The 25,142-nt window shown below is 65.0% G+C and overlaps 1 protein-coding gene across 7 annotated transcripts in view; it reads left to right on the top strand.

The window, feature by feature from the left end:
* Window positions 1–25,142, top strand: part of PIP5K1C (phosphatidylinositol-4-phosphate 5-kinase type 1 gamma) — a 47,711-nt gene that overhangs the window by 21,610 nt on the left and 959 nt on the right. Inside the window, exons 3-18 of one of the 7 annotated variants that reach the window (XM_042927989.1) lie at window positions 669–761; window positions 1,670–1,800; window positions 2,595–2,712; window positions 6,779–6,931; window positions 8,707–9,006; window positions 9,717–9,922; window positions 11,338–11,421; window positions 12,956–13,004; window positions 14,650–14,734; window positions 16,225–16,386; window positions 17,104–17,242; window positions 17,360–17,392; window positions 18,568–18,672; window positions 21,009–21,129; window positions 22,239–22,316; window positions 24,954–25,037. In XM_042927989.1, coding sequence (XP_042783923.1) covers window positions 669–761; window positions 1,670–1,800; window positions 2,595–2,712; window positions 6,779–6,931; window positions 8,707–9,006; window positions 9,717–9,922; window positions 11,338–11,421; window positions 12,956–13,004; window positions 14,650–14,734; window positions 16,225–16,386; window positions 17,104–17,242; window positions 17,360–17,392; window positions 18,568–18,672; window positions 21,009–21,129; window positions 22,239–22,316; window positions 24,954–25,037 — 1,941 coding nt within the window. Of the gene's footprint in view, window positions 1–668; window positions 762–1,669; window positions 1,801–2,594; window positions 2,713–6,778; window positions 6,932–8,706; window positions 9,007–9,716; window positions 9,923–11,337; window positions 11,422–12,955; window positions 13,005–14,649; window positions 14,735–15,033; window positions 15,593–16,224; window positions 16,387–17,103; window positions 17,243–17,359; window positions 17,393–18,567; window positions 18,673–21,008; window positions 21,130–22,238; window positions 23,279–24,953; window positions 25,038–25,142 lie in introns of those variants that run through there. The other 6 variants (XM_042927984.1, XM_042927983.1, XM_042927982.1 and 3 more) reach the window with 6 other exon arrangements.

Here is a 25,142-nt window from a genome sequence, read left to right as displayed (position 1 = left end):
GGGGCTGCCTGAACCCCCGTGGGGCAGTGGGGGTTGGGCTGATGTGAGTGCTCCCAGCTGGAGGCCAGAGGGTTTCACGGGCTGTTTGGGTGGTGCAGGTACACAGTAGATGTTTCTTAAATGTCCGTGACCGGACGGCCCCCACCGCCCCTCCACCATTCTCCCCTGTGGGGCCGCACATCAGTGCTGGTGGCTGTCCCCACACAGGTCCCGGGCCAGTGGGACCTCTCCCTGTTTCACGGTCATTCCAGCCCAGATGTCTCGGCCCTAAGGGACGCTGTGTGATGTCTGGAGACATCTGTGGCTGTCAGGACGCAGTGAGGATGCTCACTGCTCACAGTGCATGGGACGCCCCGTAGGGGACATCCCAGCCCTCCCCCCGCCCCCGTCAGCAGGGCCACGGAGTCCCTGAGGTTAGGGTTCTGCTCCTGAGGAACCGGAAGTCCGGTCTGGGCCCGGGCCCCTCTGGATGTGCAGAGATGGACCGTGTGGCCCCAGTGGGTGACGGGGCACCTGCTCTGCCCTGGAGCCCGCCCACACCAGACTCTGCCCCACGTGGCTTGCCAGCCAGTGACTCAGCCCTGACTCTGGTCAGGATTTCCAGAGCACTCTGGCCCCAGCGGCGCCTCCTGGCTGGTGTTTAATGCTTCCTGCTTCCTCCTCTCCAGGCCCCGTCGATGACTGGACAGCTGGGCCCCGGCCACGGGAAGAAGTTGGGTCATCGGGGCGTGGACGCATCTGGCGAAACGACCTACAAGAAGGTTCCTCCTCTGCCCTCGGCTGGTTGGGGTGGGGCAAAGTGGGGAAGGGCTCCCAGCCATCCGCGGCCCCCACACAGGGCCGGGCGGGCTCTGTGCCCACGTGTGGCTGCGGGCAGATCCCCTCGGTGCGGGCCCCTCCGTCCCAGTGAGGTCCTTGCCTGCTGTCGCCATCATAAGCATCGGGCAATGTGCCCGCAGCTGCACCACCACCCGCCCGGGTACAGGAGCCGCCTGCGACCCTGGGCGAGTCCTCAGCCGCTCTGGCCCTGCTGGCTCATCCGGAAAAGGGGAAATGCGGTTCTCCTTCCTTCCCTTGGAAAGTGGGGCTGAGCTGTCACCCCCACCCCCTCCTCCTCAAGTGTGGGTGGCCTCCAGCCCAGGCAGCCTGGGCGACGTAATGCGGGGCGGCCCTGACATTCCCCACTGTGGCTGGGGAAACCGAGGCACGGAGCAGCGGGGCCGCTCACGCAGCGTGACCGTGCACGTCACTGGGAGAGTAGGTAGCAGGAACCCGGGTTCACGGAGATGAAGTTTGGATGTCACTCTGTAAATGTAAATTTCCAAAAAGGAAATCCTGGCAGTAGATAGAACCCTGCCGAATCGGGACAGTTTTGAGAACTTGGGACCTTCTAGAACCTTGATGGAAAACAGGCCTCAGGGCTGCATGAGGTGATATTGGGAGTCCCAGCCAGGCCACCTCGCCGAGGGGTTGTGAGCTGAACGACAGCCCAGAGGCCAGCGGGTCTGGGACAAGTAGTGGGCAGGTACCCCGGGGCCCCTTGCGTGATGGGTGCCAGGGTCAAGCTGCGAGCTGGACATCTGGCTCGTCCTGCTGCCCCGAGGGGCTTCTCGTTTTGCCTCCCCGCCCTGGCAGCCGAGGGTCTTGATCCAGCTGGGTTTCCCCACAGACCACGTCCTCCACCCTGAAGGGGGCCATCCAGCTGGGCATCGGCTACACCGTGGGCAACCTGAGCTCCAAGCCAGAGCGTGACGTGCTCATGCAGGACTTCTACGTCGTGGAGAGCATCTTCTTCCCCAGGTGGGCCCGGGCCCTGCGTCGTGGAGACTGGCCCCGATGCCCGTAGCAGCTCACCCAGCACACAGACACTGTTGGGATGCAAACGGCCTTGCTGTTCTCTGAGCTCCCTTCTCTGCTGGAAATAGCACGGGCCTCTCCTGGCACCTTCTTGGCTTGGAGGCCTGACCCTGTACTGGTCGTGATGTTAGTTTGCTGCCGAATCAGAGGGCTGCAGTACAACAGTGATTTTAAGAAACAGGAGAAGAAAACATAAAGTTCACTTTTCTCTCCCATGGAAAATACTGACAGGCAATCCAGGGCCATCAGGCAGCTCCCCGGTGTTGGGGTCCCGTGTTTTTCCGGCCGTTCCACCGTCCTTGTGTGCAGCTTTTGCAGCCAGGGGTTTCAGGTAGCTGCCCGAGATCCTGCCATCACGTCTGCATTCCACTAGCAGAAGGGAGAGAGCACATGCCCCTCCCCAGGCAGGGCAGCACCAAGAAATGATGGTTTCTGCTCTGCTCATAGCCCATTGGCCGATCACGGTCACATGACCAGAGCTAGCTGCAGGAGAGGCTGGGCAGTGGGCTTCCTCCGGGCGGCCATGTGCCCAGCCAGCACTGGGAATGGATTTGGGGACATAGCCCTCTGTCCCCTGGGGAGTCCCATGCCCCGTCTGAGTTGGCCGTCTGGAGAAGGCCTTGGAGCTCAGCGGCCAGGGCGCCGCCCAGGCCTGGGACGTCCGCGCCACCGGGGAGTCGGGGAGGCACCCACGAGGCCGCCGTCCCTCACAGGCCCCCTCCCTCCTTGCTCCACAGCGAAGGCAGCAACCTCACCCCCGCCCACCACTTCCAGGACTTCAGGTTCAAGACCTACGCGCCTGTCGCCTTCCGCTACTTCCGGGAACTCTTCGGGATCCGACCGGACGATTACTTGGTAAGAGTGTCAGTCAGCTGCTGCTGCGTAACAAGCTGCGCCAGACCGGCGGCCCACAGCGCCACCTGTCTGTCCCTTGTGGTTTCTGTGGGTCAGGACTTCGGGTGCAACTCAGCCGGCTTCTTTGCTCAGGGTTGCGCTGGAGGGTGGGCTGGGGCTAGAGCCTCGTGGGGCACCGGACTGGGGGAGGGTCTGCTTCCAGCTCCACGGTGACATTGGCGGGACCCCCTCCTCGCCCATCGGCTGGGGCTTCCGTTCCATCCCTGCGGGCCTCTCGGTCAGAGCGTGAGCGACAGGAGTGTCCTGTCCCCTCTGCCACGTCTGTGCGTTAGAGGCGCGTCACATGTCACGGCTCCCTTCGGGAGGAGGTGGGTCGTGGGGACCAGTTCAGAGCGTCCCCTCAGTCCTGGTGTGGTTTTAGTCTCTATCAAATTAGAATAATCTTGGAGCGTCTGGGGGTTCAGTTGGTTAAGCGTCGACTCTTGATCTCGGCTCAGGTCACGATCTCATGGTTCATGGGTTCGAGCCCCACGTCGGGCTCCATGCTTGAGCGCACTGAACCTGCTTGGGATCCTCTCTCTCTCCCTCTCTCTCTGCCCCTCCGCTGCTCTCTGTCTCTCTCTCTCAAAACAAATAAATAAACATTTAGAAAAATCAGAACCTAGGCCCTACCCTTTGATCTCACAGTGAACGATCAGGACTCTTGAAAGTTACATCTCGCCTGCACACGGGGCTCGTCACCTGGGTGGGTCAGTCCGCACTTGGGGAGGGTCTGGCGGGTCTGTTTCGAGTTTGCCCGGTCACCGGTTTGCGACTTTGTGTTCGGGAAGCCTTACTCCCTGGGCAAGAGCGTGTCCGTGACCGTTGGATAGACTCTGTGTGATCCTTCCACCGTCTGCTGTCGCTGGGGCTCGGCCTGTGGGCCTGCTGGCTCTCACCTGCAGTGACTCGTCTCCCTGCGTGTCGGGAGGTACTTGGCCTCACTCTCCCCTGGGTTCTTAGTCTGCGGGAAAGCTGTGCCCTCAGCCGCGGCCGTGTCCCTGCAGAGAGAGCAGCATTTGCTCCAGCCGTGGGCACGTCCGGGCGCCCAGAAGTCACGGTGCCCCTTGCCAGGGCCAAGGCCTGGTCCTCTGACCACAGCATCCGTGTCGTGCTCCCCCTCCGGCCTCCACCGCAGCCCCTAACGACGTTCCCTTTGGTCCCGCAGCCTCCTCCGGAGTGAAGCCAGCCTGGTGGTTCCGTAGGAGAGGTGACCTGGGTGACCTCGGTTTTAGGTCTCGGGAGGGAAAGGGGACACCTGTGGCGCTCGCCGTGGCGGTGGTGATGCGGCCTCAGTGTGTGCTGGTGGGGAGCGGACCCAAGCTGGTCCTGGCGGCGGAGTGGACACAGGGCGACGGCCGAGGGCCTGTCTCGGCCTTGAGTGGGTGCTCAGCAGGTGTCCTCTGTCCTCTTCAGGACCTGCCCTGTTTGCAGCGACAGGGTGGCCAGGGCCCCTGGATCCGAGAGGCCCTCCCGCGGCGGGGGTGGGGAGCTCGGACACGGCTGGATGGTGCACCCAGACAGCATCACTGCCCCCATTTATCAGCTCTGGTCCCTCGGTTCCTCTCTCTTCCCGGCCGGGTCCCTGTGGGCCGTGGGCATCACCTCGGCTCCAGAGACTTCTGTGGCGGCCGCCGTGGTCCTGAGTTTTGTGGGGGCTCGCCCACCATCACTGTGAGAGCCCCGGGCTGACCCGGTGTTGACTTCGGCTCAGGACAGCAGGGCAGCGGCCGGGGGAGGCGGGGGACACGTGTGGGGTCGGGGGCTGCAGACGGCCGGCCTCGGGCCACGGGCGCCCACCCTGGGCACTGAGGGGAGAGGGGGCACGCCTGGGGTCGTCTGCCCGTGACCCTGTCCCGGTGGCCGGTGGCCTCTCGGCTGGGAAGTCTGCCTGTGTCACCGCTGCCTCCTCTGCAGCCAGGACCCCGTGAGGCCTGAGCCCTGTACGCTGCCCCCCAGGCCGCTCCCTGAGGGTAGCGGCTGCCGGCATTGCTTCCAGACCGTTCTCTGCTCACAGACTTCTTTTGTGCAAAGCTGCGCAGTCCCCCTTCGGCGCTCATCTCTCCTCCTCTCCTCCTCTCCCGCCAGCTGGGGCCAGCTGTAAGGCCTTGGGGTTTCCCTGTTCCCGGCGGGCTCCCGAGGCCCGGGACGCCCCTCGCTGCTGTCCTTCCAGGGCAGGGTGGGGGGAGGTGGGGGTGAGGAGGGAGAGCACGGGCAGCCTGGGCCTGGGCCTCTGTTTCCGAGGGTGCGGGGGCCTCGTGGCTGTGGGCGGAGCAGGACGGACAGAGGGCCGCGCCGGCTGCAAACTGGACCTGTCTCCCCCCGCACGACCCACCGCCTCCCTGAGCTGCCTCCTTGCTGTCTGCGGCCAGCACAGCTGGGAGGCCCGCTGACTCGGCTCCCCTCCGCCGACAGCCCTGGGCCGGGCCCCCACGCGGCTCCCCACACCGTCACCCCCACAGTCCAGATGGCCGGGCAGCCTGTCCTGGCCCGGCTTCCGGGCATCCGCACGTCCTGTCTTATTAACAGGCTTGCGTCAGCCCTGCTCCAGCCTGGTGCCCGTTTCGGCGCCGGTCACCACGTTGGGGACTGCCAGCACATTCCCCCTGAGCGGCCTGGCTGTTGGCTCCGCTCCCCTGAGGCACGGACAGGGGAGACCTCTCGCCCCCGCCCCCCCCGCCCCCCCGAGGTTACCCGACAGCACGAGCGCACCAGCAGTTAGAGGTGGGGCTGTTGTCCTTGTGGTCGGCACTAGGTCGCAGGTGTAGGGGCAACAGCTGTGGCCTCGGACCCCTCTTTCTTCCAGGATGGCGCCCGTGGTCCCTGGGGGGGTCATGCCTCTGGTGTGTGCCCATCCCACCCACAGCCGGCCCCCGACTAACCGCCCGGAGCCGGGGACACCGGGCCACAGCCCAGAGTTTGCACAGCACCACGGCTTGCTGGACCACGGCTCGTCCTGGGCTTGGCCGTGGCCGGGCAGCAGGTGGGGGCGCCCGATCTTCCCAGGGTCTTTGTCCAGCCAGGGCGTGCTGACTGCTGGGGCATCGGGTTAGGGTCCTTAACACCCAGCGATGCAGTAAGTGTTCCCTCGGCATTTACCCTGTGGCCCAGGGGGGAGCATGCTGTGGCCTCGTCCCTGTCATATACCAGCGACACTCAGTCAGGACTTCGGGAGCGCAGGGGACAGAAACCCAACCCAAACAGCCTTAATCCCAAAAGACACCTCGGTGGCTCAATAGCTGAAAAGGCCCAGGGGCAGCAGCCTGCAGGGCCTCACTTTCCTTGGCTTCTTAACAGACCAGGCACCTGCTGTATGCTGGGCTCTGTCATGGGTGCTGGGGACCCTCTGTGAGCAAAATGCTTAAAAATCCCTGGGTCCACAGAGTTTACTGTTTGTTGGTGGGGAGGGCGTGTGGGGCTGATGGACAGCAAGCACGGAAGAAAGCCGATGTCCATGGAAGAGAAGATGGGGGAGAGAAGGATGTGCTGGGGGCCGTGGTTGGGGTTGCTCGCCAGAGAGACAGGCTCCCCTCTCAGCTGTTCTTGTGCGTGGCATCCATACCAAAGGTTGTCTTGTGGTCCAGCATGGCTGCTGGGGTTCCAGCTGTCACATCAGCTTTCCAGGTGGGAAGTGGATGGGAAGGAGGGAGCGGCACCAGCGTTTGTCACCTGATTAGGGATTCAGAAGCTTCTACAGGCTCGTTGACCAGAGTTGACTGTTGTGGCCTCACCTAGCTGCGGGGAAGGTTGGGCAGTGAGTCTTGGCCACATGGGTGCACAACCCAGCACGACTGGGTGTCTGTTACCAACAGGAGAGGGACCGTGCCCTAGGAGATCGGCACCCAGGCTGCAGATTAGCCCGGGGTTCAATTCCTTGCTGTGTGGCCTCAGGCGTGTCAGTTTCCCTCTCTGAGCGTATTTCTTCATCTGTGAAAGGAGGCTGACAGTGACCTGTTCCAGAGCTGTCCGCTAGACGCTGGGCGTGTGGGGTGTCAGCGACCCACCTGCCCACTCACTGCCCCCCCAGTACTCGCTGTGCAACGAGCCACTGATCGAGCTGTCCAACCCCGGCGCCAGCGGCTCCCTGTTCTACGTCACCAGTGACGACGAGTTCATCATCAAGACGGTGATGCACAAGGAGGCCGAGTTCCTTCAGAAGCTGTTACCCGGCTACTACATGGTGAGGAGCCCCGCCCTGCAGCCCCGCTCCACCCCGCCCCCCCACCCCCTACATGCCGAGGAGCCCCGCCCTGCGGCCCGACCCACCTCCACCCCTCCCCTGCCCTTACACAGTGAGGAGCCCCGCCCTGCAGCCCCGCCCCACTTTTGCCCCGCCCCTACATGGTGAGGAGCCCTGCCCCACCTCCGCCCCGCCCCTTCCCCCTACCTGGCGAGGAGCTCCGCCCCGCCCCCTACATGGTGAGAAGCCCCGCCCTGCAGCCCCGCCCCACCCCCTACTTGCTGAGGAGCCCCGCCCTGCGGCCCGACCCACCTCCGCCCCTCCCCTGCCCCTACCCAGTGAGGAGCCCCGCCCACTTTTGCCCCGCCCCCTACATGCTGAGGAGCCCCGCCCCACTTTTTACCCCGCCCCCTACATGGTGAGGAGCCCCGCCCCTGGCTCCTACAGGGTGAGGGACCCCGCCCCCGCCCCCTATGTTGATGGCCCCCCCTTCCCCGCAGCTCCGCCCCGTCCCCACCCCTACATGGTGAGGAGCCCCGCCCTGCAACCCCGCCCCGCCCCCTGCTCCTTTCCTGTTGGGAGCAGGTTCAATAGCAGCAACGGGCTCTGAGGCTAAGGAACTTGGGCAGATGGGGTCCGGGAGACCCTTTTTGGGCAGGCCATGGGAAGTCTTCCTGAGCCTCGCCTTCACAACCCCCCCCCCCCACCCAGCACCACCACGTGGTGCCTCAACACTGGGCAAGCAGGACTTGCCATCTAAACCCTCATGGCCTTCCCAGGGGGTGGTGGGGGTGGGGGCGGGGGCGGGCCCAGCCTTCACTCCCCATCCCTTCTCCCCACCGACACCCCTGAGTCACGGAGCCCAGAAATCGAGGCCTGTGTCTTGGTAGCTGGTGACTCAGGCGTGGGGGAGGGAGGGTGGACCACCAGCTGGCATGTCACAAAGGACCAGCTGCCGGGACACTTCCCATTCCCTGTGTGACTCACAGCCTGAAAGGGCGGCTCAGATCCCTGGGTGGGAATGGAAGCAGGAGTGGGCAAGGGTCGTGACCAGGCACCTGGCAGGGGTGCAGATAGGCCTTTCTGGGCAGCTCTGTTCGGATTGTGGCCCCTCTCCACCCGGGGCGTCTCATTCGTAGTGCACGATGCTCAGGGGGCCCCTGGCCCCCACGGTCAAGGGTCGGGAAGCTTCCTGTAAAGAACCGTCCGGTAAATGTTGGGGCTTTGTGACCCAGGCAGCACCTACCTCCATAGCTCAGCCCTGCTGTCACCGCAGGGAAGCCCCATGGACAGGCTCCACGTGCCTGGATAACTTCCTTTACTGACACTGAAATGTCAAGTTCATGTCGTTTTCACACGTCACAGAATGCTACTTTCCTTTTTTCTCCCCGACTTTTTTAACAACATAAAGCCATTCATAGCTTAACCGCTGGCCACGTGAGAACGAGTGGGTAGTTGGACTTGGTCCCGTATTCAGGGTTTGCCAACCCTTGTCCTGGACTGTGCCTGGAAGCCGTGACCCTGTGTCACCCCAGGCTGGGGAGGTGGGGCACCTGGGTCTGGCCTGGGGGGAAGCCAGCCCCTGACACCCGGAAGATCTCATCTGCTGGAACCTGGCTAACGTCAGATCGCTGGGAGGGCAGAGTGCGGGGCTGGCCCAGGTGGGGGGGGGCTGGTCAGGGAGGGCTTCCTGGAGGTGGCCCTGCACAGAGTGTGCCGGTGACGGCGGCCGTGGCGACTGTCCTCCAGCCCCGTCCTCCTCCTCCGCCTCCCAGAACCTCAACCAGAACCCGCGGACGCTGCTGCCCAAGTTTTACGGGCTGTACTGCGTGCAGTCGGGCGGCAAGAACATCCGCGTGGTGGTCATGAACAACATCCTGCCGCGCGTTGTCAAGATGCACCTCAAGTTCGACCTCAAGGGCTCCACGTACAAGCGGCGGGCCAGCAAGAAGGAGAAGGAGAAGAGCATTCCCACCTACAAGGACCTGGACTTCATCCAGGACATGCCCGAGGGGCTCCTGCTCGACGCAGACACCTTCTCCGCCCTTGTCAAGACGCTGCAACGGGACTGCCTGGTGAGGCCGCCATGCCCCCCTCCCCTCCCCCCCCCCCCCCCCCCCCCCCCCGTGCAGGGGAGGAGCCCAGAGCAGAGTGCGAGGGGGGGGCAGTTCAGGGTCCCTCGCCTCTCTGGGCCTCGGTTGTCCCGTCTGTGAAACGGGGACGCTGGTGGAAGCGAGTGCAGCGTGAGCCTCGGGCCCACAGACCCCCTTGCCCCCTCTTGTCCTCGTGGTCTCCTCCACCCCCTGTGACCTGGGGGGGTTTCGAGCCTGCTCCCCTGGACTAGAGATCTCATCTAGTCTCGGGGAGCAGGCTCGAAACCCGAGGCCCCCAGGCCCACCACCCCTGGCTCCTAGGCCTCTTGGAAAACTTTGCACGACCTTGCCCGAGGACCCCCCAGACCTCTCAGGACCTCGGGCTTCCCTGAGCCCCGGTGTCCGAGCCCCGGGGGCCAGGAGCGGGCCTTGTGTGCGGCGTGGCTGGACTCTGTCAGGAGGAAGGAAACGCCCTGGCCCCTGTGTGGATGCCACGCCTCGGGTCCCACTGCCTGCCGCGTGGCCTGGCCCCTTGCCCCTGACCCCTTGGTCTCCTGGCCATCCGTGACATGGGGGTCCGGACAGGCCCCCTGCGAGGCTGTGGGGGCCGAGTGGGCGCAGACCCCGACGCAGCTTGGGGTCGTGGGGGGCCGGGCACCGGGAGCGTGACCTGTCGGCCCCACCCCCGGCAGGTGCTGGAGAGCTTCAAGATCATGGACTACAGCCTGCTCCTGGGCGTGCACAACATCGACCAGCAGGAGCGGGAGCGGCAGGCCGAGGGCGCCCAGAGCACCGCGGACGAGAAGCGGCCGCTGGGCCAGAAGGCCCTCTACTCCACGGCCATGGAGTCCATCCAGGGCGGGGCCGCGCGCGGGGAGGCCATCGAGTCGGACGACACGTAGGTGACCCGGGGCCGTGGGGCCCTCGGGTGTGAGGTGGGCAGGGAAAGTTGGCCGCGAGGGCAAGAGACGAGCAGGCGCGTCCAGAAGCCCGCGTGTGGCTGGTTCCCGGTTTCTGAATCGGAGCAGCGGAGTCTGCCCGCCAGGCCCCGCGAGGGTCACAGGTGGACACACAGCCCCCCGGCCGGGTGATGACCGGGGCGTTGCGGCTCAGTCTGTCCGCGGACTGAGGCCCGTGGCCATCCGTGCGGGAAACACAGATGCCCCCTCCCCCTGCCGGACCCCAGAGTGGGTTAAAGCGCCGCCATCTGAAGCAGAGCTGTAGGGGTGTTGAGTGCCGGGGACGAGGCAACACCTACAGCAGGGGGCCGAACCCAGAGCCCCGGGGAGAACAGGCCCCTGTGGTGGAGGCCGAGGTCACAGTCTCAGAGAGGGCCGTGCCTCCTGCCCGAGACAGACTCGTGGGGTGTCCGCCCCGCCCCCGGCACTGTGCACGCTGGGCCGGGTCGTTCTCTGGGGCGTCCTGAGTGCTATAGGGCTGGAGCAGCATCCCTGCCCCCCCCCCCCCGTGGCAGGGCACCCCCCCCCCCATGCCAGGACACCCCAGTCGTGAGGGCCTCAGACGTCTCCAGACATCGTCGAGTGCTTGAGGAGGACGGTACCCCGGTGGGAACAGCTTCTATAGACAGGGTGTCGAGACTGAGCGTGCCGGGAACCAGCACGGGGGCCCTGGAGGAGGGGGGCATAACCCCCCAGCGTCCGCGAGGGAGACGGGGCTCACAGCTGGGGAGGACGGGGGAGGAGCCCTGACGCCCTGACCAGGCGAGGCGACACCTGCAGAGGTCTGGTGGCTTGGCCCGACCTCCACTGTGTTGGCGTTTGTAGGGTCTGTGCCAGGCCTGGCGGGATGGCGGGGTGCGCAGGTGAGCTGGGCAGTGCGTGGAGTGCGGTGCGCAGAGCCTGCAGGGCCCGGGCCTGGCGGGTCTGGGGTCATGGGGACTTGAGGACAGTCGCTGCGTCGTGTGGCCTCACTAACCATGCCGGGCCGGGCACGTGTGGGCCTGGGGCTGAGTGAAGCGACTAATTCCCCAGACGGGACCCAGAAGCACTGGGGGCCCCGCCCGGGGTGAGCGTGTGCGTGCGCACGGGTGTGGGGGGGCCAGACCCCTCGCCAGCCTCCAGCTTCCAGCCTCGTGTGTCTGACGGCAGCTCGGCCCCAGCCAAGCTGCCGCCTACAGGAGCACGTGGGCTCCGGCTCCTTCAGCTTCTCCCAGGCCGGGCTCTGGGCCCCCCACCCCGCCCCCGCCAGCGGTGTGGCTCCGTGGGGTGTTGATGGCGCTCCTGTCCCCCCGCCCCTGCCCGCAGCGGTGTGGCCCTGTGGGGTGTTGACCGCGCTCCCGCCCTCTCTCCCCAGGATGGGCGGGATTCCCGCCGTGAACGGCCGAGGGGAGCGCCTTTTGCTGCATATTGGCATCATTGACATTCTGCAGTCGTACAGGTGGGTGCCCCCTGCCCCCCTCACTCGCCCACGGAAGCGGTGCACTTGCTGCCCGCAGACAGAGCCTCCTCGGCCCCGGGAAGGCTCCTGATTGGCTGCCGGCCCCTGAGGCCTCGAGGGAGGCATTCGGTCCCCGACTGGGTGACTCCACCTTCGGGGTTGGGGCTGGCGTGGGGCATGCGGGGTGGGTGGGGTGTCGCCCGCCGGTCCAGCCCTGTCTGCTGAGCGCCGACCGCGTGCCAGGTGCCGGGCTAAAGTGCGCAGGACAGAAGCGCCCGTGGCCGCAGAGCACAGCATCTCGGGACAGCTCCTACGATGGGCAGAAGTAAATGCTCGTGGCCGGGGCCCCATGTCGTGGGGTCTCAAGTGCGGCAGAGCCAAAGGAACAGATACCCCAGCCTCACCTGCGGTTTAAAAGCTGGGGTGTGGGCCACCTCGTTACCCATGCCTTGACCCGCGTGAGGTCTTGGAGACGAGCATTTCTTAGTCTTAGTTTTCCATCCTGAGAGCGGAATGCGTTCATTATGCACATTCCCGACAGGACAGAGGGGACCCTGGGCGTGGCGATCCCCATTTCCCATGTCCGCCCCCTCAGGAAGCCCACTGGGTGGGCTTGGGTGATTTTTTTCCTAAATAGGAAACTGGGCTCCTGCCCGTCAAACACTAGTATTCGCAGCCTGTTGTTTTCCTACTCAGGGGCAGATGTCTTCCATGGGGACATCTCTCTGGGTTCAGAGCAGGAGTGGAGACCTTTAACGTTTACTTATTAATGTTGAGAGATAGAGTGAGCAGGGAAGAGGCAGAGAGAAAATCCCAAACAGGCTCCAGGCTGTCGGCACAGAGCCCAACTCGGGGCTCGAACTCACCAACCGTGAGATCGTGACCTGAGCTGAAGTCAAGAGTGGGGCGCTTAACCAGCTGAGCCACGCAGGCGCCCCGGGAAACTTTGGAGGTGTCAGACCAGGGTTTCTGCGGAGGCTCTTGAGTGGGGACAAGGAGGGTGGGCCAGCGTGTGTCAGGCAGCCACAAGCCTATCCTGGGGCAGGGGTGTCCCGCGGGGGTGGGTGCTGAGAAGAGGACCCTTCCCCCACCCCATAGACTAGGGGGTGTCCAGGAAGGCTGCCTGGAGGAGGCAACGTTCTCCCCAGCCCAGGTGTGGAGGGATCTAGTTAGAGCCGCAGTGCAGGCCACTGATTCCAGCAGAGAGGACCCGGGCTCAGCCTGGGCCATGAGAGAGGAAGGCCGTACTCTGGGGGTGCTGCCATATGGCCCCCACCGAGGGCCAAGCACCACGGCCTTTTCACTTCCTCTCTAAGAGTAGCAGCGGTAGGAGCCGCCAGCAGGCGGGGAGGGGAACAGAGGGCACCGAAGAGGGAGGTGGCCTCTGGCTGAGGCGTCTCAGTTCCTCTGGACCAGGGCCCTCCCACCCACTTGGTGCCAGGAGCACACCCAGTCCCCAGACATGGCCCAGTGTCCCCTGGGGACGGGACCGCCCCACTAGAGGACCACTTTGGTTCACTCGTTTTCTCTGCAGGTTCATCAAGAAGCTGGAACACACCTGGAAGGCTCTTGTCCACGACGGGGTGAGCATTGTGCCTTCACGCGTCAGTCCACAGACGTGCTGGTCTCCCGGGGCCAGGCACAGGTGCTCCAGAGCCGAGAAACACGGGCCTCCCTTCCCGGAGCCAGTGTCCCGTGGGGGCGGCCGTGTGCCCCGGCAGTCACAGGCCAAGGGGTCCGGGTCAAGACGGGAGAGGGCAGGCAGCTAGCCGTAGGCCGTCCGGCAGTGGGGTCTGAGCCACTGTGAGGGGCACGGAAGGGCTTCTTGGAGGAGAGGACGCCCAAGCTGAGCTGGGAGGATTCCCAAAGACCGCCTGACCGGGAGAGTCAGGGGCCAGCTAGGCAAAGAGCAGTCTGGAAACGCGCAAGACGGAGGGGGCTCGGGCCCTGGCCACACCCACGGGGCAGGCCAGCTGTTGGGGACCAAACAGGGTGCAGCTGCGACAGCAGCCCTAGCGCCCCGGTCTGGTTGGGCTGATGAGCTGGCTGGGGCCTCGATGCACGCCTGTCCTCCCATGGCTCCCTTCAGACCGATTCTTACTGAAATGCTAAGGGCTGTCTGCGTGCGCGCGGTCTGTAAAATCCAGAACCCAGCCGGCCCCCAACACCCCTCAGAGAGTGTTTGGACGGTCCAGATGGGAGCTTCCAGAAGGTGCACCAAGAAGGGCCAGGTGGCAGGAGCCCTCTCACGGCGTCACGAAGCCATGGCAGCCAGAAGCAGTGCAAGGCCTACCGAGGCTGCTCGGGTTTGGGGGCCCAAACGGTGGTCAGCGTAGCCGTACAGGCGTGACCAGTCTGGGGCAGGTGGGGTGGCCCGTGGAGTCCAGGGCCGGCTGCTTCTGCCTGGCGCTGCACACTCCTGGGCGTGGCCCACGCGGCTGGCCCCCCACAGGGCACTCCAGGCAGAGGAGAGGGTGGAGGCTGTCACTGCCTCGTCTCCCCCACCACCTCTCAGAACTCGGTCCTGCGGTCACGCCTCGCTGCAGCGAGGATGGGACGTGTAGTTTTCACCCTGGAGGCCGCGAGTCCCCTGTGGGTTCTGTTACCTTACAGCAGGAGGAGGACCCGGGCCCTGTCTGGGGGCACCTGTGGTCATCACCCCCGGGGGGGGGGCTCCTGGCATGGGGGGCGGGGTGCCGTTGTATCCGGCGAGAGTGGCAGCCTCTAGCCTCCCCGTCGTGCAGACAAGGAGACAAGCCGAGAGGGGAGCCCGGCATCACCCCACACGAGCGCTGGGACCGAGGGACACCAGCGGCCGCCTGTCCCCACCTCAGGCGTGGCCGTGCGCCACTAGCCGTCACTTACAAAACAGGCGTCCAGCCGTCCTTTGTTGAGACTCGCTCTCAGAGAATTGCTCTGGTTTCCGTGTTTCGACGTTCATTCGTCTACCTCTTTGAGTAGCTGTTGCTTCCCATGGTTCAAAGGACTAGAAATACAGACGGGTTTATGATGGCGGAGTCTCCCTCCCACCCTGCCCTCTGCCACCGTCACCTGACCCCCACGGCCGTCCAGGAAGCCCCGTGCTGGGGATCCAGTCCCCTCCCCACATGGGCGGCTCTGCCCCGCCGCCCGCCTGTGCCCTGGGCTGTCCTGTGGGACCCGGGGAGCTCCTGCTGGGACCACGGCACTCACGCCCTTCTGCCCTCGGGCCCTCATTTCTCTTCCCAGGACACCGTCTCTGTCCACCGGCCCAGCTTCTACGCAGAGCGCTTCTTCAAGTTCATGAGCAACACGGTCTTCCGGAAGAACTCCTGTGAGCCTCCCAGGCACTTTGGGCAGGAGGGCCCCCGGGGTGCAGAGACGGGAGGCAGGGCGGCCAAGAGCCGAGCGAGCCCACAGGGTCACCTCCCGCTACTCGGCCATCCTCGGGCCTCGGTCAGGGACTCGGTCCAGAGAACAGGAGAGTCAGGGCACCACCCTCACGGGGCCCAGCGCAGGGCCTGGGGCCCACCGTCTGAGCTCGAGTCCTGGCTGCACCGCCTCCTGCCGGGGTGACCTCCAGCAAGTGATGCCCCGCTCTGTGCCTCAGTTTCCCCATCTGTACACACGCAGCAGCTGGGCTTGACCCTGCACCGGTGCACGTTGAGGGGGACCACTTGCAGCCTCGTGCCGTCACCAAGGAAACCACCTTGGTGGACGCGGAGGCGGCCGGTCAACAGCCGGGACCCGGCATTGTCGAGGAGGACGCAGGACAGAGGCGGCTCTTGCCCCCTGGGTGTCTGTTGGGCCTCGAGTCCCAGATCCCGGCACACATCCCAGAAGGGGCCTTTCTCCCCGTGTGTCTGTCCGCCATCTGCCCCCCGCTCCCTGTGTCCCCAGAAGGCAGCGTTCTCGTCAGCCTTGGTCGCTCTGTGTCCCCAGTGTCTAGCCTGGGGCCTGGCACACAGTAGGTGGTAAGTGCCCAGTGCCTACCTGCTCTTCCGGCCTGGGCCAGGCCTGTGTGGGCCGTGACCCAGCTTGGTCCCCTGGAGCCGGCTCGTCGAGCCAACGCAACACTACGTTCAATGACATCTAGCCGGGAGCTTGAAATTGACGGCAGTGGGATTGTCTCCCGAGAGTGGGCTGTTCATCGGCGTCCGCGTGCCACACCTTGGAACCTCTCCTGGGGCGTCATTCTCACTGTGGTCCGGGGGCTCACCAGCCTCCAGGTACCGGAGGGCTGTTCACAAGGCGAATTGAGCACGTACTGTGTGCTGGGGTTTGTGCCGGCCGTCCCGGGGCCAGAGCTCGCAGCAGGGACGGGGAGGACACCGTGACGGGGGCCGGTGGGCTGGGCCCGGTGCCGAGGGTGTTGCGGGGCTCACCCACCTTGTCCGACCCTGTTGTTACAGGCGAGGATGCTGGGGCCCGGAAGGGCTGGGCCGCATTCCACAGGCCACTCGTCCCGGGTTAGACCAGGCCCTTGGTGCTGAGCCCTGCACGCCCCAAGGCCTTCTGTTTCCTATCTGAAAGTGGAGGCCACAGCCAGGGCGGGCTGCGACAAGGGGGCCTCCTGGTGCCTCCCGAGGCAGAGCCGGGTAGAAAGCAGGGCAGGGTTTTCTCCACAAAGACAGCGGCTCGTTGCCCAGGCTTGAGGGCCGAGCCGGAGGCCGGGCAGCGGGGGCCGTGTGTGCAGGCAGCGGGCCTCGAGGGGGTGGCGAGCAGGCTTCCACGCAAAGGAGGGATGGGGGCTGGGGGCCCCTGCCTCAGGGTTGTCGGGGGCTCCCAGGCAGCCCCTGAGCGCCAGTGCGCCTCTCTCCACAGCCCTGAAGTCCTCCCCGTCCAAGAAGGGCCGTGGTGCGTCATTGGCTGTCAAGCCCCTGGGGCCCACGGCCGCCTTCTCGGCCAGCCAGATCCCCAGCGAGCGGGAAGATGCCCAGTATGACCTTCGGGGGGCCCGCAGCTACCCCACGCTGGAGGACGAAGGTGACCGGGCAGGCTGGGGAGCGGGCGCCTCGGTGACAGGAGAGATCAGGGGGCTGCTGGGGAAAGACGACGTCCCTGGGGGGCCGAGAGGGGAGGGGACGCAGGGAGCACCCCAGTGTGAGGAGAGGTTCCCTGAAGCTGGTACTTGGATGGGAAGGGCCTGGGTCACAGTCACCCCGCCCCCATCCCAGTCTGAGATCTACAGCCCTCTGGGGAGTGCTGCGGAGGGAGAGGTGACCCACCCCATCACCAGGCGTGCAGACACCCAGAGGGATGAAGCACTTGATGGGGTTGGGCATGGTGTTTTGGAAGGTCCCTCCCAGTTTCCAGGTTAAAGATGCCAGACAGGGAGGGTCTGGGGGAATAGCATCAAGGGAGAGACTGCATGTGCAAAGGCCCCGGGGCAGTAGTAGGCCTGGCGCGTTGGAGGAACAGTGAGAGGCCTGTGTGGTCGCAGCAGAGTGAGCGAGGAGGTGGGCAGGTGGAGCAGGACCTGTGGGCCCCCAGGACGGGTGGGCTGCCGGAAGCTGTTGTGCCAGGGGTAAATTGGAGTGCATTTGCCCTCTTAAAGCTGGCCAGCAGGACGTGGTGTTGGGTGGCAGGTGGGGGTGGGGCATGGGTGCAGAAGGTGAGCCGAGCCACAGGTGGAGCCAGAGGCCCGGAAGGTTTGCCCTGGGGGCCCGGCTCCTGCAGGTGCCCACAGCCTCCTCCCCACAGGCCGGCCCGACCTCCTGCCCTGCACGCCGCCATCTTTTGAGGAGGCCACCACCGCCTCCATCGCCACAACCCTGTCTTCCACGTCCCTCTCCATCCCAGAGCGATCTCCCTCGGAGACCTCAGAGCAGCCACGGTACCGGTGAGGGGCCGGGGGCGTCTCCCTCCGCGAGGCGGGGGCGTGGCCACATCCCGTACCGGGTGGGGCGGGCGGCCTCCGCCACCGCCACCGGTTCCACCTGCTTGCGTCTCTCTGCAGGCGGCGCACACAGTCTTCCGGACAGGATGGCCGGTGAGACGAGACCCCAGCTTCTCCCCACCTGGCCCCACGGTCTCCCCGCAAGGCCTTTCCTCTCTCCTCCCCTCCCCCTCGCACCCTGTCTGCCTTCCCGCCCAGAGCCCCGCCTCCCTGACCACTTGCCTGGGCGCGGATTTAAGTTAGGGCCTAGAACGGCACAGAATCTTGAGTCACTTTGTAATTCTTTCCACCCTCCCACTCCCTTCCCTGCACCTGCCTGTTGATCTTTTAATTTTATTAGTTTTTCTTCGAAGGGGTACAAAAGAGAATGTAGTGAATGCCCCCCCCCCCTGCCCCATGCCCGTTCCCTTCCATGGGGGCAACCCCTGGACGGGTCTTTTGTTTTTTTGTCTCTTTCTGGAACTACATTATGAACTTATGAGAAAACGTACACACGGCCTGTTTCTGCCTTTGTCTTGACACAAGCAGAGGCCTGTGCCACCGCAGGCCCCTTGCTGTGCACACTTACAGGTCAAGGCCGGCTGTGAGCACGCGAAGCCCCCCGCTGCTTCTCTTCCACCTCACAGGGCTTCGCCTGCCCCCCCCCCCCCCCCCCCCCCCCCCCCAGCACTAGGGTGGTTTCTCTTGCTGAATCTTAAAACGTGACCTGTAGGGCTTGCCTTCCTTAGTTTGGGGGTTAAATATTCCTGCCAGTTGGAAAGAAAGTTATGGCATAAAGCACTTTCGGTGGAAAGCGTTTCCCTCTGTCCAGCTGCCCCTCCAGCCTCCACAACCTTTTTGCTCTCTGGTGTTGCTCTGCGGAGACATTGTCCCATTCCTGGCTGCCGGAATGTTCTGACGCGTCTACATCAAGGGCCTGGATCGTTGAACACCCCCCCAGCACCACCCCACCTCCAGGCCAGGGCCCAGCTACCCCCGGGAGGGTGGGCAGGATCCAGGCCACCATTCACACATTATTCCCCTGCTGGTACTGGGGTCACGGTCAGTCCCTGCCCCCTTGCAGACCTCAGGGGTGAGCTGGGCCAGCTCAGGGCGCTGGTCAGGTGGCACCCAGAGGGAGCACCCCACGGAGGCTCCCAGCTTCCCACCAGGACTGGAGATCCACCGGCCTGGAGCTTGCCTGGTGCACCCCCGTCCCCACCCCACCCCCGGGGGGCAGAGTTCCGGTGAGAGAGCGAGCGTGAGGTGCAGCTTCCCACTGCCTCCAGGTCCCAAGAGGAGACACACGTGGAGGAGGACCTGCAGCAGGTCACGGTGCAGGTGGAGTCCGCGTGCAGCGTGGAGATCGTGGTCCCCAAGGAGGAAGACGCGGGGTGAGTCACCAGCCAGCGGGCGTACCGCCGTCCCGTTGCCCGACTCTGTTCTCGGCTTCTGCTCTGATCCCATTGGCTGAGCGTGGCCACGTGGCCAGCTGGCCCCCGAGGCAGGCTGGGTAATGGAGTCCGCGTTCTGGGGCCGGCGATGGGGCCCTGGAGGGGGCGGCGCGGGCAGCGGGAAGTGGGCGATCCGCGCAGGGGCTCCTCCGGGGCCTCGGGTCTCCGGCAGAGCCGCCGGCTGTGCGCCAGTCCTGGGATTCTTTCTCAGCCCCTGGGGTCCCCAGCCTGGAGCCCCGAGCTGGCAGGAGTGGGGCCCCGGCTCCCCAGGGAGCCTTCTGGGCTCAGCCCGCTTCCCCCATCGTGTCGTGTGCCCGATTCAGGGACTCCTGGTTTGTTTCCGTGCGCGTTCCTGCTCCTCCGGCGCAGACGGGGGTTCAGGCTCCCGTGTGTCTCTGACAAGGAGGCGCTCCCGGCCGCGCGTGGGCCACCCGGCGCTGATGCCGCCGTCCGTGGGCTCAGCGAGAAGCGGCTCTTCTATACTGGCCTGCCGAAGCGTGTCATTTCGCTTCTCACGTCCTCTCTGACCCGAGGCAGTGGCTCTTGGCCCCCAGAGGACATGGGGCTGGTGTCTGGGGACACCTGTGGCCAGAATCGTGCCCTGCCCCGCACGCCCCCAGAGAACCATCTGCCCCCACGTCCATGGAGACCCTGCTGCAAGGTTTATTTAGGAGTGTCTCCCAACTTTGGAGTATTTGAAGACTGTTTTGTTTACATTTTCAGTACTTAATCTTAGCTTTAAGTTGAAGGAAGCAGACTAGAAAATCCACGTAGATTTTAAAAACATTTAGCCTGTCTGCTCCAATACAGATTTCGTTTTTTAAATGTTTATTTTGAGGGAGAGGGAGAGACAATGCAAGCGGGGGAAGGGCAGAGAGAGAGGGGGACAGAGGATCCGAGATGGGCTCTGCGCTGAGAGCAGAGACTCCGATGTGGGGTTGGAACTCACGAACTGTGAGATCATGACCTGAGCCGAAGTCGGATGCTCAACCCACTGAGCCAGCCAGGTGCCCCACAGGATTCATTGTTTAAGGTCAGCGGACGTGTGTGAACAACGTGTGTTCTCTGTGAAGGGATGGAAAGTTCTGGGGCCGCTCTGTCTGATGTATCGATCGATGGCACTCAGTTGTGTCACATCCTGGTTTCTCCTCTTTGGTGTGCTCGGTCCTATAATTGGCATCTTGATCAAATTTTTCTTGCTTTTGCCACGATTTCTGCTTTATGTGCTTTTTAAAATTTCCATTGCGTTTCGAGAGACCTCACTTCACTCTCACAGACACACATTCCCAGGCTGCACTTTGCCATCCAGGGTTTATTTTGAGGGGCGCCGGGGCGGCTCAGTCGGTTGAGCAGCTGGCTCTTGATCTCAGCTCAAGCCGTGATCTCTTGGTTCGTGAGCTCAAGCCCCACATCGGGCTCTGCTCGGATGGCTCGGAGCCTGCCTGGGATTCTCTGCCCCTCCTCCCCCTTCTCACATTTGATGTCGCGCTCTCTCGCTCTCTATTTCTCTCTCTCTCAAATAAACCTTAAAAAACAAATAAACAGTAAAAAAAAAAAATAGAATTTATTTCACACGCACAGACCCGTGTGTGCACACACAGCGGCTTCTGCTACCCGTGGCTTTTTTGCCCTTAACTGAATTCTTAACAGCATAACGCGTCTTTCGGTCTTTGCCCCCAAAACAGCCCATCCCTCCAAGGGTAGAGGTGCTCCCCCATCTCAGAGCCTGTCATTCTGCTCAGGAGATGGAATCCATCCCCGGTCACTCGGCTTAGGACACGCCTCACTTTCCATCTGGAGCCTCAGTTTCTTTCCTGTCTGTAACTCAGGAGGGTGGCAGTCCCCTCCCCAGTGGAGGCTCGCTGGGTGAATTCAGGCAAGGTTCCTGAAAGGGCCTGGCGCAGAGGAAGTGCTCGGTGAAGAGGAGAAAGAGGTTCTGACCCACCATGGTGGGTGCCCGGCGTCCCTCCTCCACAGATGGGGAAACTGAGGCTCGGACGGGAAAGGACCCTCAGGGTCGCACGGGGAGTGACGGTGACGCCGGGACCTGCCCGCCCACTGGTGTGTGCTCACCCGTTCGCGGGAGGGCCGATTATCTCCTGGGCCTCAGCAGTGATGGGGAGGTTTTGTTTTATTTGGCCTCCTGAGTCTTTCGCGTCTGTGCTGCCCCGCTGATGAGAGGGGAGGAGGCAGGCAGGACCCTGCGGCGGGGGCTGGGGCAGGTGGCTGCCGTCCAGAGCCCTGCCCCCAGGACTCCCGTGTCCCTGTGTCCCCAGGGTGGAGGCTTCCCCAGCCTGCGCCTCTGCTGCTGCCGAAGCAGAAACGGCCAGCCAGGCCTCGGAGCCCGCCAGCCAGGCCTCGGATGAGGAGGACACGCCTGCCACTGACATCTACTTTGTAAGTCCCCTGCAGCTCCCGACGTCGCCAGGCCCTCGACCAGACGCGCTCACACGCTCACAAGGCACTCCTGTGGACACAGACGCGCACTCACGGGTCAACGCGCCCCTCCGCACACTCTCACACACCCAGTGTGCCTTCGCACACATTTACACCCACACGCTCACGTGCTGTGGGAACGCCCTGCCCCGCGCCCTCCAGGCCAGGCCACCCCACGTCAGGGGAACTGCCCTGTCCTCGAGGTCCGAGCCCCACAGGGCCCCGTAGGTCCCGGGCAGCCCCGGGGCTGGCTGCTAAGGGCTGCAGGCTGCGTGGCCCTTCTCCTGCTGGGACGGGGGTGGGGGGTACGGCCAGGTGGGTTCTGTTCTCGGGGAGGTAAGGGGACTGTGGCGAGGGGCAGGTGGGACAGGTGTGCTTCATGCTGCCAACCTCGTGGCCGAGGACTCACGGCTGCTCCTGGAGGAGGTGGGGTCTGTCGCAGCAGGAAGGGGCCTTGCCCCGGGGACCCGGGGACCCGGGACCTCTCTTCCAGAGCTGGGGGTCGCCTCCCGCCCTGCATCTCCCACAGGTAGACAGGTTAGCTGGGCCGGGAGCCTGGGTGAGACGGGTGCCAGGTGGCCAGGTGGCCTCGTGCAGTGGAGGGGCCTGCCTGTCTCCCTCCCGGACCTATGATCTCGTCTCTGCCCCCGGGTCCTGCCGCACCGCTGTCTCCTAGCTAACACCACACTGCTGTCTGTCTTGGGGCCTCTGTCTGGCCTGGAGTCGTAACAGGTGCACTGTGTGTGCGTCCCCACCCCCGCCGTCCTCTCCCCGTCCCGGGGGGCTTGGTTTGTGTCCCATTGTGCGGATCAGTGTGCGAGGCGGCCCCGGGGCCGTGTTCGATGTGCGCGTCTGGGTCCTGTCACCTGAGCGGGCGGCCAGGCCCTGCAGGCAGCGGAGGAGGTAGCGGGCCAGAGCGGGACCCCGCCACCCCCAGACTCACCTCCCGCTTGGCCATCTGCTTACCTGCCCCTGCCCCGCGCCCTCCCCACCTAACCTCCCCGCCGGATTCCGTTGCCTCATCCTGTCCTCTGTTTGCTTCTTCCCCCCCGCTCGCCCGGCCCGCCCAGTTCACCGATGGGAGGTACTGGATTTACTCTCCCCGGCATCGCCGACTGCGGGCCGTGACGCTGAGCTCCTCAGGGACTGTAAGTGACCACAGCAGGCCTCCAGGGAGCCCAGCCCCCGACCCACCACCCTGGGCAGCAGAGAGCCACAGGTCCCGGCTGTCCCATGGCCTCTGAGAAGGGACTTGGGGAAGTAAGCACCTTGACCGAGACCAGCCACGTGTCCCCTGGTGATGTCACCACTGGGCCTGTAGGCACACACGGCCGGGGATAAGGGGACTTGGCCGTGGCGGCGGGGTCTGCATCTGACCCCAGCCCCTGGCGGCCTCTGCCCCTCTCCCCAGCCCGCCCAAGTCAGGCACAGGTCAGAGGACATTGTCCCATAGTCAGACCTCGCTGCCGATGGCTCCCCAAGGGGCGTCTGCCCTGTGGAAGCAGGTGGTCACATGGGTCAGCAAAGGGACCGCAAAGCCAGGCTCTTAGCCGCAGGAGAGAGGAGGTGGTCTTTCCATACTCATTTCACAGTGGAGGGACCAAGGTCTCGGCTCCCCAGGAAGCCCACGAGGGCCCACGGTTTACATGAAATCTGGATCCAGGCTCCCAGGCAGCCCCTGTGTCTGGGAGACACTCCTCTACGTAATGGGCTTGGGACGCTATGTGCACCTCATGCAGCAGTGGCCTGATAATTGGCATCATGAGCAATAAATGAGGGCCCAGAGAGGCCAGGTAACCTGCCCGGAGCCACACAGCGCTCCAAGCAGGCAGAACAGGTTGAGTATCTGAAGTAAGTTTCTGTTCTCAAGACTAGGCCCCTCAGAGGCTCACACCCCCCAGCCCCAAATGCCTGTGAGCATCCCTGGTCACCGGCACTGAGCTAACCCGAGAGGTGGAAACCGCTTCCCCAGGCCTTCCTGCCGTGCTGTGTCCTCGTGAGTCAGGGATGCAACACCCCTAGGATGATCTAAGAGGAGGCCCCGAGGGCCCCCAGGGGAGTGCTTTGCAAAGGCTGCCTGGAGAGGGGTTGACCCTGACCTAGAATCACCGGGGTGTGGGGAGGTGGGAGAGGGAAGGCCGGGCTCCATGGGGGGCACAGCTGAAGCCAGTGGGGGGCACCTGGGAGGAGAGGGAAGAGCGTGAGGGCTAGATGGGTGGGTCAGGCCCGAGGGCCTGCAGAACCGGGGACCGTGTGTCCTTGGCCCCACTTTAGTGGGGTCACCATGGGGTTCTGCGTCCTGCTGCCCACCATCGCTTCCCTGGGCAGGCTCTTTGCAGAGTGCAGGCACAGACCCTCTTGTCCCACGTTCTTGCCCTACAGGGGCAGCTACCCTGACGTCGTCTATCTGCGGCGGCTCCCCCCCCCCCCCCCAACCCGCGCGGGGACTCCCAGGCAGGCAGCGGCTTTTGTTGTGCTGTGACCAGTAAGCAGCCGCAGGGCCTGTGTGCCCCTGCACGAGTCCATCCGCCAGCGGACAGCCCTCAGGGGGCGTGTCCCTGGGCCAGGGGCAAGAATGAGCTGGCAGAGGCGCCCCGAGGCGGCCGTGCCTCGCGCGGGTGGGGGGGGGGGTCTGGCCTGTGGGGGCAGGTCCCGCGGCAAGAGCTTGGAGGAGGGGCAGGGTGGGGTGGGCAGAGGTGGGGGCCCCAAGGTGGGGCGGGCTCACCCAGAGAGCATAGAGGCCGCACGCTGGTGCTTGTCCTTCACGAGGCCATGAAGAAGCCACCCCTTGTAGAGGCGAGGCTGGTGGTCGGGGTCGGACGTAGGAGGGGCAGGTCTGGGGGCGTTTTGGGTTGTGGCCCGGGTGGGTTTGGGGGCCGTGGACGCCCAGGGGGGCGTGGCCAGGGCAGGTGCGTGCTCAGGCCCACTGCTCCCAGCAGAGGCGGGGCAAGGGGGTAGGTCTACAGGCACTGAAGAATGGGGGGGGGGGGGGGGGGCAGGAGAGAAGAGAAAGAAAAAGGAGAAGGGAGCTGGGGGTGGGGAGGATTCTTGTGGTGGGAGCAGACCCAGGAGGGACACGTGTGGGTGGGTGCTGAAGGCACACGTGCCCTCCCCGCCAGTCCGACCCAGAATGGCGACCCCCTTCCCCGTCACAGCCGGAAGAGCCCACCCCCTGGCTGGGCCTGTGTTGCTTGCTGTCTGGGTGGCCCGTGCCTGGGTGTCACCCGGCTATCTGTGCGTTTGGGGCATGAGGAAACAGCCTCCACCCTGTGCCCCCGACTGCCCACATCACCGGGACCCCAAGCGGAGGGTCCCCAGGGCCCTGCCCCAGCTGGCGGCCACTGGGGCCGCGCGGCAGGCAGGACTGAGGCCGGAGCGCTGGAGCGCTGCCCCCGGGGCTAGGACGGAGACGAGGGGGCGGGAGGGGGCGGGGGGAGGGCCGAGCAGGAGGGGAGGGGACAGCAAACAGGCCACGCCCCACGCCCCTCCCTTCCCCTCCGCTGCTCCGGGCCCTGCCTGCACCCCCCACCCGTGCACCGCGCCGCGCCCTGCCGCCCACCCCGCACTGCCGCCGCTCGGCCCCGCCGGCCCGAGGGGGCCGTCCAGGTGGGGCTGGGGCCTGTCGGGGAGAGGACAGCGGGGGCTGAGCCGCCTACTCGTCGTCCGCGTTGGGGTCCGCCTCCTTTATTTCTGTTTCTTCCTTCCTCCCGCCTGCCTCTCTCGCGCCTCCTCGCACCCTGCTCTTCTGCGCGCCCTTCCTGCACGTGCGCCCGCCCGCCCTGCAGCCCGCCGACGAGAGGAGCTGGGTGTACTCCCCGCTGCACTATAGCGCGCAGGTCCACCCAGCCTCCGACGGCGAGAGCGACACAGTAAGTGCGCCCCGGCCCGCCACGCCCGGGGCCTCTCGGGCCCCGGGACAGACGGGGAAACGGAGGCCCGGGGCGGGAGGGGGCCGGTGTCTCGGGCCCTCGCGG

The sequence above is a fragment of the Panthera leo genome, chromosome A2 (genome assembly GCF_018350215.1).
Source record: "Panthera leo isolate Ple1 chromosome A2, P.leo_Ple1_pat1.1, whole genome shotgun sequence".
NCBI classification, from domain to species: Eukaryota; Metazoa; Chordata; class Mammalia; order Carnivora; family Felidae; genus Panthera; species Panthera leo.
This window is presented reverse-complemented; position numbering and strand designations above follow the sequence as displayed.